This window comes from Anas acuta, chromosome 20 (assembly GCF_963932015.1).
Source record: "Anas acuta chromosome 20, bAnaAcu1.1, whole genome shotgun sequence".
NCBI classification, from domain to species: Eukaryota; Metazoa; Chordata; class Aves; order Anseriformes; family Anatidae; genus Anas; species Anas acuta.
Window position 1 is genome coordinate 11,824,635 of NC_088998.1, and position 12,542 is coordinate 11,837,176.

General features: G+C 32.6%; 1 protein-coding gene across 6 annotated transcripts in view; it reads left to right on the forward strand.

Annotated features, from left to right (window-relative positions):
• Nucleotides 1-12,542, forward strand: part of RALGPS1 (Ral GEF with PH domain and SH3 binding motif 1) — a 118,945-nt gene that overhangs the window by 16,339 nt on the left and 90,064 nt on the right. For all 6 annotated transcript variants that reach the window (XR_011089193.1, XR_011089192.1, XM_068657093.1 and 3 more), the window contains exons 4-10: nt 1,391-1,517; nt 3,229-3,336; nt 4,119-4,169; nt 4,687-4,770; nt 5,218-5,307; nt 6,438-6,530; nt 8,396-8,522. Coding sequence is in view for 4 of the 6 variants with exons in the window: in XM_068657093.1 (XP_068513194.1) it covers nt 1,461-1,517; nt 3,229-3,336; nt 4,119-4,169; nt 4,687-4,770; nt 5,218-5,307; nt 6,438-6,530; nt 8,396-8,522 (610 nt within the window). In the remaining 2 variants the exon portion in view is untranslated. The remainder of the gene's footprint in view (nt 1-1,390; nt 1,518-3,228; nt 3,337-4,118; nt 4,170-4,686; nt 4,771-5,217; nt 5,308-6,437; nt 6,531-8,395; nt 8,523-12,542) is intronic.

The following is a 12,542-nucleotide window of genomic DNA, read 5'->3' on the forward strand; positions in this document are numbered from 1 at the left end:
CATTGGTGACAGTTCTCTGAGTGACATAAAGCTGCCTAAGGGAATTTCTGAATTAGCCAACATTATGGTCACATTCTATGTGTTGTTTTTTTTGTTTTTTTTTTTTTTTTTGCTACATAGATCTGGAAATAAAGTTGCTTGTGATTCCTTTCACTTCCTCTTACATAAAATTTTGAACAAAGGGAATGTTGTGCATGGAAGTATACGTTTCTGTTATCTGATAAGAGATTTTTATTTAGAAGTGTTTGTGTGTAATTCTTTTGAGTACACTTTTAATTTAATCTGAATTCAAAGTCTGTAGTCACATCAGTTGCTGTCATTTTAGTTGTGCCTGATATATATATATATATATATATATATATATATATATATATATATACCAGTTGTGTTTTTTCTGATGGAGATGCAACTTAATTAATGAACTCATACATCCTCTGTCTACATGGCAAGTATCCTTTAAAGCATAGTAATTAAAATATATCAAAAAAATGAAGTTAGATTTCCTGGTATCAGGGAGATGATTCTTTGCTGAATACTCAGGACTATCATGTCCTGTAATTATTTGTGCTTTATTTGAAGATTGGTTGGTTCTTTTATTTAATAATGTTACTATTTGTTACTATTATTATTATGTTAAATATGTTACTATTATGACCAAAAGGCTGTTAATTCAGAACTGAATATGGTTTTGTTTTAAATGTTCATTAAACACTTCGTATTTCTGCAGCAACTTAGCTGGAACAGATCGTTTATTTCAAGTAGATAGAGGTAGCTTCTTTGTGATACTGCATACTCTTTTTTTCCATCCAGTCTTTGGTTTCTGAAGGAAGCTTAAGGCGATATATGTGAAGTCATAAGCTAATTTGGAAATGTACCTGTCTGCTTAAGACAGTTTGAAAAAGTCTCATTTCAGACAATGTTGTTGCTGGATTAGCCAAGATATTTGAGATTCATCCTTCCAACTACAGACGATGATGTTGGCATGTTCTGTTCTTTGGGACTTGACTAAGATGCTTTCAGGCACACCTGTCTGTAAATATTAGTGGAGGTCTGAGCAGCTGCAAATATAATTTCTGTATTACTCTCATACAGTACACTGTATCACCAATTATGAGAGTATTTCATACACTTAAAAAAAAAAAAAAAAATGATGAGCAGAGAATTGTGAGGAAGCACCATTTCTTCAGTCAGTTAATAGCTTCAGTTTCTCATCTAAAGGTATATTGTGGTATCCTGCAGTTTCTGGATGAATACTTACAGTCCTTTACATTTGCTACCTGAAACATAAAAGACAATCTATTTATATTATAAATTAAGTTATTAATAAACTTAAGTTTATATTGTTTCTAAGGAATCTTTTCATTTAGAAATAAGTGTGTTTGCTTTACAGGAATTCTGCTTTTATCATGTTGTCTTACCAGTGCTGGCTGAGCTGAAACTTCTGGCTTCCTGGGGAGAGCATGTATAAAAGGAATGACTTCATGGCCAATGTGATGGTCACCTCTGCCACTCCAGAGGTAAAATTCACTGTTTTTTTTTTGTTTTGTTTTGGTGTTTTGTTTTTTTTTTTTTTGTCTTCAATCAAAATTGGAAGTGTTGGTTTGTTTCAGGTTTCAGAGAAACCATTTCCTCTGTCAGTCATTTCAGTCATGTTTCTTACGAACAGCATAGTAACAGTGACAACAAAGTAATTTGAGTGTCCCCCCTAAAAAAAAAAAAAGTGTTCCATGTGATGTGCTGGGTACAGCTAACAGCCTGTGTTTGTAGGTCCAGGAGAGACAACTGAAAACTGCTTGGTAATTAGCTACCCTACTGAATTTTTCTTTTTTACCCTGTAAAGCACATGTTTTAAATGTATGAAACTTGTTCTGAAACATTTCCTGTTTCTACACTTTTTAAGCTAGAGACTAATTCTACATATGTGTTAAAGGTTTGGGTGCACCGTAGATTTATAAAGGATCATATTCATACACCTTTATATATTTTCTCTTTTCCTTTTTCAGATTTATCAAACTTGTGAAGCCCCTTTTTTAGTTTTTCATTGCCAGCTTATGTTTTTGTTTTACCATCTTGAGTAAACAAAGTGAAGATAAACAGTCATCAACAAATTGTCACCTCATTGTTTGTTATCTTTTCAAGGCTGCTGAATATATAATAATCCTTGCTTACCTAGATGTACTTCTCTGCTGATTTACATATTATTAACGTTTCTACCTCTAATCAGCTACTCTGCCTCCTGTCTTGTAAATAATTATTTATCATTGCAAGTATAGTCTCTGTAGTAAGGTTGCATGATTTCTTTAAAGGCTTTGGAATCAGGAACCATGGAAGTTCTTTTGGAAGTTCAACAAGATTGTATTAACCATTTTCTTTGCCATTTCCATTTCTCTCAGTATCACCACGTCTGTTGATACTGAGGTAGTGCTGCTCATTCTAAATGTTATCTTGACAGTTTACTAATACAGATACCTAACTGTGTTTCTACTAATTCCCCTTTATACACTACTTAGATTTACCCATTACCAATGTCAGGCTTCCTAATCAGTAGTTCTCCAGATACTTTGGAGGAGAAAGGGAAGAAAACAAATGAAAAACAGCATCACATTTACCAGTTCCTAGTTCTTTGTTACCAAGTCAGTTTTAAGTGAGATTTACATGCCACAATTAGTCGTTCATCTTTGTTTGACAGCTGTGTTCTAACAAACAAATAACTTAAGTGAGGTAAGGACTTAAGATTTTACATGCATGTATGTGTTTAATATGTAGTTTTAAGAAATAGGGGGGAAAAAAAAAGATGGTGTTACTATTATTAAATGAGATTGTTCCTGAAGAAAGGAATTGCTATTTTTTCATCCATAACAATAATAAGGAACATGATTTGAATCTGCCTAATCTTTACCTGGCGGATTTAATTTAAACACTTCCTTTGAATATGAATCTTCAAAATCCCAATAAGATTCCTTTCATGAGACAACTCTTTTATCTAGTCTATAATTTAAAAAATAGCTTTCTAAAATGTGGAATTTCAGAGCTAAAATTGTACGTCACCATAGTTTTTGTAGAACAGTTTTCTGAAACGTGTTAGAAATATTCACAAACTGTGCTAAATTAAGCTTAATAATGTAGAAGTATGCAGCTTTTTTGAAGGTTCACAATTTTTCTTGTTATTTCTTAATCAGATGTGAGTTTCATCAATCTGCAGATGTGTACTTTTTTTTGTTGTTGTAGGGTAGTAGCAGCTCAGATTCCCTGGAAGGGCGAAGTTCAGATTATGCCAATAAAAGCTATGATGCAGTTGTGTTTGATGTATTGAAAGTAACTCCTGAGGAGTTTGCTGTAAGTAGAAATATTAATTTTTCATTTATGCTTGTATTCTATTCATGACTTGTGGAATATAAAAAAAAAAAAAAATCTGATTATATAAACTATAACAAAATAAACATCTCAGGACTTAGTGCTGAGCTGACATAGCATATTTGGTTTTCCGCTTAAAGCCATTTGATTTTTTTGATTTGATTTGATTTGATTTTTTTTCCCCAGTATTTTAGAAAACAATGTATTAGGTAATAATACATAATATTAGGTACGTGCAATTCTATTGATTTTTTTTTTCATTGAAATCACAGGATAACAGCTGTTGAACCTAGTTCAGTATTTCATTAACATTCTGTTTTTCAAAGTGATGTTTCATTTGTTTCAAATGAGATCCTACCTATAATACCTTATTCACAAAAAAAGGTCTGCAGATGTGGCTATGTTATTCTTTTAATTTTGTCACTTTGGAAAAAATTCTGATGAGTTACTATATTCTGTTCTTTAACAATAATGCAGAATACACAGATGAGAGCTGCTGTTAGGTAGAAATAATGACGTTGCCACTCAGGATGGTGACATTTTTGCGTGTGGTATGTCCCTATGTGGAAGATCCCTTCCAATCCCTAACATTCTGTGATATCAGCTTGGACAGGGGTGGCCTGATTCTGGACTGATTGGTTATGTTCTGTGGAGGAAATACTACAGTTTGGTTTGAAGTTACTGAAGTGTCACATCAAGCAGATGTAAATACATGATTGTTAGCTCTTTATATTACATTATTTAAAATTTGCTTTTTATTGCAGAGCCAGATTACATTAATGGATATGCCAGTATTTAAAGCTATACAGCCTGAGGTAGGTTTTTTTGTTTGTTTTTTTTTAACTGTTTGCATCTTTGGAATTTCAGTACCTGTGGTTATGTAACCATGTAATTAAGGGTGTTTCATTCTAAAATGCTCAACTTCTTGCAGTTCACTAATACTCTTCTAGGCTTGTTCCTTGTTAGCACTGTGAGTCTATAACTGAGCCTGATTTACTTTGATTTGCCAGATGCCTTAAAAGGAGATGACTGTGCTTTTCTGCAAGTCTTTATGTCCTGCTTTGTGCAAGAGTTTATTCTGGATAAATATATAACGTGTGAAAAGTGACTGCTCTCTTTTCTGCTCCCATCAGTTCACATTAGATTTCAGTGCTTGACTTATGCCTCTAGTTATAACCTGTATTTTAGGCTGCATCAGCCATTCATTTTCATTGAACTGGTGCCTTGGATTGGTTTTAGTAAAATGTGATAGATGCTTTTATCAATTCTTTTATATTTTTATTGTTTTTAAACATTACTGACTTGGGATGCAATTTTTGATGTTTTTCCTAGGAGTTAGCCAGCTGTGGGTGGAATAAGAAAGAAAAACATATCCTCGCTCCAAATATTGTTGCCTTCACTAGGAGGTTTAACCAGGTAAATGATTTGATGAATGTGTTGAACAGGTACTGTTGTTTTTAAGTACAAAGTGAAATAGAACTACTCCTATGAATATATTTATAAATTAGAATTAAGATTTTTAAATGACAGTTCTTCTCAGTTGCTTTATCCGCATTTTTTTCTGTTGTACCACTGTAAGTTCCTAACAATTTTTGCTGGTGTCATTGTAGAAAATTAGCAATTCTTTTCCTTCTTTTTCTGTGTTCCATCTGTTTCTACAGTTATTTTAGTGTCAGCTCACTTCTGTACTTACTACTTATGTCAGTGCTAATGCTTTGGGGTAATATTCAAATGAAAACTTAGGGGATCAGACCTCTTTTATTTTCCTACTCTGTTTTTTCCATTGAACATCATGAAACTATTTAATCATGTTTGTTTTTTTTTTTTTGTAAATAAATTCAGTTGCATCTCTTTACTTTATAGGTCAGTTTTTGGGTTGTACGAGAAATATTAACAACACAGACCTTAAAAATAAGGGCAGAAATACTGAGCCATTTTGTGAAAATTGCTAAAGTAAGTGCATATTTATTGTACTGTCATTTAAAATGTTATTTCCTTTTATTTGCTTCTACACTACTCCTATGAACCATCTTTGGATTACATAGGGTAACATTCTGGGTATTTTTAGTACATCTGCTATGTTGTACGACATGAATAAGACAAAGCTATGGTATCAATTATTTCTATTTTGTTTAAAAACAAAACAACAACAAAAAAACACATACCCAGTTCATTGTGAATTATCTTGCATTTTTGCATAACAAAGTTAAAAACGGTTTCTTGTTGCTGGCCAACTACATGTAGCCAATGCTGAACATGGTTGTAAACTGTTCTGTTTTCTCTCCCCCCATTCAAATGTATGTTTTTATGAAAAGAAATCTTGCTTCCAAAACAGCTATTGTGTGACCTCATTACTATTTGTAAAATAGAGTTGTTCAGAGTTATAAATCATAGAAAAACATATAATCATAGAAAACAACTCACAGTTTGAGAACTATTCTTGTCATTCTTAACATTTAAAAAAATATATATTTATTTTAAGAAGTATTTTTCTGTTTTGTGACCTATGCTTATTCTGTTGTGTATGAATACTGTGAGACTTTCTGATATTAGTAAGAAGATGGCAGATAGATCAAAGACCTGAGTACTAATCTTGTGTATGTGAAATAGCTTGTGAGTGGTGGTGGTGGGATATGTAGATTAGAATAATATTTTCCATTTAATACAAAACCAATTTTTCTTGTATTATGAGTATTTTCAGTGAGTTTACATAGCAGTTTTGTGCTTATGCAGAAGAGAATGTACCTAAACAAGTTCCTGGCACAAATTCATAGTCCAAGTACTAGGAGATTGGTCAACTTGGAGACACTGGGTTATTCTTAGAGGAGTTTTCATATCCTTTGCAAAATGAAAAGCACTGCCCTCTTATTTTTCTTTCTTCTCCCTCGGTAGAATCACGAACCTTCCTCAGATGCTCCTGAGCAATGAATCCATCCATCATTCAAGGACAAATTTTACATCCAGCCTCTTTCTAAAATTTACAAACTGCATGGGCAGCAGTTTTCATTTTACTATATTCTGGACCTATAGGAAAATTTAACTAAGCCAACCTTTTCTTTTTTTTTTTTTTTTTTTTTTTCCAGAAGCTTCTAGACCTCAATAACCTTCATTCTCTTATGTCTGTGGTGTCAGCACTGCAAAGCGCACCTATCTTCAGACTGACCAAAACCTGGGCTGTAAGTTATCCCTTGACCATTGTCTCTTCTTTCTCCTTCGAATTCTGAGGCTTTCTTAATTTTCAGTATTGACGAATTATGTGCCCTGGGAGATGATTCTTTACATTCTTGCTGTTGAGGCACTGTCACAACAGCAGTAGTAATTTGGCATGTGGCTTTTGAAAGCAGAGATTAAATGACTGCATATCTTTTAAACAATCTGCTTTCCTGAAGAAGTTTCCTGTTTTCCTGTTTGTTTGAGAAGCTACTAATTATACACTTGAGAGGACTTCAGTTGATAAATAATCTCAGCAGGCCCTTGCACGAGAGTGTATCTCAGTATCCCATTATCCAAATCATTGTGTCATTAATATATTGGGTAATAGGAGAGGGAAAAAAAGATATTACTAGTCTAGAAACATTAATTCTGTGATTATTGTACAGTGTGTTTCAATTTTTCATTTATATTGGAAATGCAAAGCATTATTAATTTCATCTTCAGAAATTCAATCCCTTGATGGCAGAATTTATCACTTAAATTTACCTCGTTTTTACTGTTTCTAGAAAGTAGAAAACACAATTACAATGTAGTTGTACTGTATGTAATACTTAAATATACAGAGGCTTAGGTAATTCTCAATTTCAAATTTCACTCAACATGGACCACATGAACTGTTTGAAACTTATTCATAAAGATGGCTATACTTAACTTTCACCCAAGTTCATTATCATGCCTTAAAATGCCAAATTTTTTATGGTTTGGATGCTCAGAATTAGGATCTAGTCTAATGAAAATATATGTGCCTGCTGTTCTGAGCAGCTTGATAAAGTTTGAACTTAAACAGGGAAAATCACTCATATGAAATCAAGCGTGTGAATAATTAATTTCAGGACTAAGACCTAAATAAATTTTAAGAAGTCATGTAACAAAATGTAGTGCATTGCACTTACTACAATGATAGTTGAGAGCAACTACTAATGTATTTCAGGAACTTAATTTGACATTAAAAAAGCAATACTAAAATATGACGTGCAGAGTTTAATTTAGAATTCTAAACATTACTCTGTAACTTTAAATGTGTAGAACATTTCCATACAAAATGAGAAACGTTTTTCTAAATATTATTACTGATCCTTTAAAAAGCTACTGCCTTTTAAGTGGTTTTTGCTGCAGCTCTCAAAATGTTTATTTCACTACCATAAAGATGTTGTTTTCCAAGATTTAGAAACAAAATAACCTTTACTCAATTCTTTTCTAAAGTCTTTGGTGATACAGAACCCACAGGAATTATTTTTATTTCAGCTACAAAAGGTAAAATTACACAATGACACAGTTCATCAGCTTGAAAATTGTATTTGCTTTTTATTAAACTGTTCATTAAATTGTTTTAAATGCAAACCCAGGTGATACCCACTTGGATCAATATCATCCATTTGGAGACAGCCCCTGTCCCAAATCTAAGACTTTATAGTCACCAGTAGTTATGAAGTACAATACAATGCAGAGTTAGAACTCAAATTCAATAAGATTTTTAGCAATTCTGGTAAACTATGAAGACACTGTTGACTTCTGAGGAAAAAATGTATGTTAGAAATTTAGTATTGCAGAGGTTATTCAAAACTGTGATGTAGTGATATGTGGATCCTTGATGGTAATCAAAAATAATAACCATATTTGTTCATAACTCAGGGTTTAAGATTTTTTTTTTTAATTAACAGGTAGCACTTTTTCAAACATTATGCTGCTTTGGGTGGTAATGAATTGAATTTTAATTTGACTATGCTTTCCTTTACTGTGAATGATTTGAATAAATTAGTATTTGTTGTTGTCTTTATACAGATTCTTCATTTGAAATTTGTATGATATTCTTTTTTTTTCTGTGTAGCTTTTGAATCGCAAAGACAAGGCCACCTTTGAGAAGTTAGACTATTTACTGTCTAAAGAAGATAATTATAAAAGAACACGAGAGTACATCAGAAGTCTAAAAATGGTTCCTACTATTCCATACTTAGGTGAGTGGAAACATTTAGATTATTTATGTGTTGCTCTTTTTGACTGATAACCACTAATATACGATGTTTTGATACTGTGTTTATAAAAAATAGATCTGATGGAGATTTTTAAACTGTATACTGACAAAGATCTGTCTGGCTTGTAGAAGTTTTATGCAATACTAACAACTGGAACTTTGAAGTATGTCTCTGTTTACTGTGTGTTTGAGGTCATCAGAATTTGCAAGAGTGTTGTGTTTCAGAAATGTCTTAGTACAGCATGATATAAGTCCTCATTCCTGTAGCTGTCTTTTTTTTCACTGCACTGTTTTTTAAGATACATAATTTTATCTCTAAGCGGTGGTACTTTTGTGTCAGTTTCACATAAATATGTTGAAAAGAGAAACAAACTGCAAAGTCATTTTACTTGACTGATTTGTCTTTTCAGTAATTCCCTTTTATTCTTCATGTGGACACACTATCATTATTTCCCTAGCACTCTTTCAACTTGCAGTTCTTGCCCGTTATTGAACTGTGCTAGCTTTCCTTAAGAGCACTCTAAAAACACAGATTACTGTTAAACAGAGATGTGCATTGTACTGGAATGTCTTCCCATTGATGTTTTTTTAAAGTAAGAAGTTAATGTAATTTATTTACTTTAAATTAATCTATTTTACCATTTAATCTTATATATTTACTTATAACACATATTTAACTATGTGTTTTGAATGCAATTATATATTATAACTGAAACAATCAGGTAATTTACTGTAATTTTTTCTAGTACCCAAGAAAGACAAATATAATTCTTTTTGTACAGCTGTCTATGTACACAAAGCATGGTCCTGGTGAAGTTCTAAGCATTCAACAAATATAACTTCCAGAAAAAAAAGTGTTTAAAAAAATCAAACTACATCTGAAATTGCCATGCATTAATGATTTGTGCTGGATATCTGTGATGGTAAAATTTTATAATCAACAAAATGCACCATAAAGAAATGTCTTAAATATTTTTAAACTATTGGTATAACCATGAACTCCACTTCTAATGCAAATTTTTCCTCATCTAACATCATTCTGCCTTTGTGCTTTAGCCTCACAAACTCCACAGAATCAAATTTAAAGTAGGTCTTTCCCTAGAGTATTATTTTTCCATTACTATTATTCATGACACAGGAATTTCAGTTAATGATCTACAGTTACAGATACATGTGAAAAAGAAAACTCAAGTATTCTAATAATGATACATGATAGTTCTTAGAGAGCCATGTTGTATTCAGACAAGGCTTGTCATGATTCTAGTGCTTCTTAACCAGCATGAGCAAACAAATACAGCCCTCTGAAGTGCTGTGAGTATAAGGAAAGTTGTATTTACTTTTCCATACACTTTATTTATAGTCTCAAAGTATTCAAGGGACTACAGAAAATAAACTTGTGGATGATATGTAAGAACTCAAAATAGCTTGCAGTAGGTTTTTTTTTTTTGTTTGGTGTTTTTGTTGTTGTTTTTTTTTTTTTTGAATCTTCATTCCTTCATTTTTTTCTGTGTTGGTTTAGTATATATGCTTTGGAATAAATCCATTATGCCTGATATTGTGTTTATTTTAAATTAAAAAAAACACAAGGGGGGTATTGATTTCCACCCCATCCCAAAATCAAGAGGTATAGATCCACAAAGAAAAGATCCTTTCCAAATTGCCATTTGCAGTGGTACTTTTGTTCTTACCAACAGACTGTTAGAGAAGAAAACATGCACCGAGCATGTTTTTATTTAATAAATATGTGGTCATGGACAGCCTGACTTAAAAGCTGAAAGGACAGTTATTTAGGTTAGGACTTAGAGGAGATGAACAATTGCTGGGAATATTTTGGTGTATTGTATTTATAAAGAAGACTTGTATAAGTTCAGGTCTTTAAAATATTAATGCTTTCATGTAATATTTCTATTTAGCCATCCTGACAGTCTATCAAGCTATCTTCATCTTTCTTTGATGACAGAAAGAACTTTGAATTCATATGTGATTTCATCTTAGTTCAAGTTATAATCATAAAACGCTGCCTGTTTGTACAAACCTTCTCTTCCAGATCTATTTGTGTATTCCTTTTTTTTCTAAGCTTTTTTTTTTTTTCATAGATCCAAAAAGTTTATGTATTGGGTATTTGACTACAACAAAGCAGAACTCTGTAAAGACGTAGTATCTTCTTCAGGCATATAGTTTAACAGCCTTCTGTCTCAAAGTAGGATGACTAAGTATTTTTGAGAACCTGCCTAAATAATGCTTTTACTCATAATTTTTGTGCTCTACTATCCAGAAGCGTTACATTATCTATTAGCTCAAGAAAGAGTACAAATAGTATTTAAAAGTAAGACCTTCAAATACAAATGACAGAACGTTGTTTCGTCTAATTTACAGGTTTTGAAAAATCTGTTCAATTTGCATTACCAAACAGAACATTTGGAAAAATTAATTAATACCTTGAGAGCAATACTTTGATCACTTCTGTACTCAAGAAAAGAGAAGCCATACACATACATACTTTCAGAGTGAGAATTTCCCTTGGGTGCTAAATATATCCATGTGCAGTTGAACTAGAAAACTTGTTAAAAAGGAGGCCTCCAGTTAAAATGTTGTCCAGTGTTGATCACTTCCTTTTCTTTTGTGACATGCAAAGCAGCCATTTGACCAACTGGTTGCTTATCAGTATTTCATCTGGTAATTTTTCTGAGCACACAGGTTGTTGTTAATGAATGTAGTCCAAGTAGCTTTGAGACTTCGTGTGTTATCTGGCTTGCTGAGTCTCAAGAGGAAGCACCAGGCCTACTCTCCTGTAAGTAAGGCATTTGTGACTTCCAGGCTTACCAATGAAAAAAGTGAGGTTTTGTTTCTGTTAAATACTTTCACTTTGGTACTAATACGGTAAACAAAGAACTACAGAAATAGTGAAATGTTTTCAAATAGGACACCCAAAAGTGTATCCACAGATTATGTAAGCTTGTTACACTGTGTTTTTCGTAGAAAAACGTTCTGATTCAGATTCAATTAAATTCAAAAAAGTAATCAGAATTCAGAAACGATTCAGAAAATGCTGAGTTGCGCAGGAACTTTGTGTGCTATATTTTATGAAGAAACTATGTTACATTAAAACAGATAATAGTTCTTTATATGATTATTTTTATATAATTATTTTATTATATAAATTATAATATTATATAATTTAGGATGATACTAAGCTGGAACTTAAAAGGGTTTATATTTATAAATCATTGCACATGGATAACTAGAGAACAAGAATTCTTTATAGACTTCCTGTGCCAGTATTAATGTGTTTGTATTAGTTACCCTCAATGGGTTTATCTGCTCTATTTAGAAATCTGTAAACTCTTTGCATCCACAGTACTCAGGTAGGAAGGATTTCCTCAGCTTTGTCCTGTACCACATGGTTCTGCTTGATTTGAACATGGTCTTTATCTTCACTAGATAAACCTTTCTTTATGCCCTTGCTTCAGGCTACTCATGACATTATAGGCTTTGGTTGTTACCTCTGTTGTCAGTTGATGTATCTGAGCATCCGTCACAACCTTCTCCGGCAGTGTTTCAGTTCTGTATCACTTCTGAGGGGGAGATGGTGCACGTTGGCTCACACAGTGTTAAGATAAAGTGCACCTTAGGTTTATACAGTGACTTCCGAAAGTTTTTGGTGTTCTACTTAATTCCTAACAATGTTAGCTCAATGTTTAGTAGCAATTAGAAAGGCAAGTTGTTTTCAGGAACTATTTATTGTTATCCCAAGATCTTTCCTTTTATTGGCAATTACATGCTCTTTTCATTTCATATGGAAAGTCAGGAGTTTTTTCCCCTGTATCCGTCTGTCTTGTATATTTTTGTCTGCTGTCTCATTGTCTAAGCAAGCTGTCTCTTAAATCCTCGTGCAGTTCCTCACAGTTGGCCTTTCTGTTGCTAACTTCAATTAGTTAATATCATCAACAGATTTCTGTTTCATTGTTCACCCCCTTTTTCAGGTCACTTATGACTATGTTGA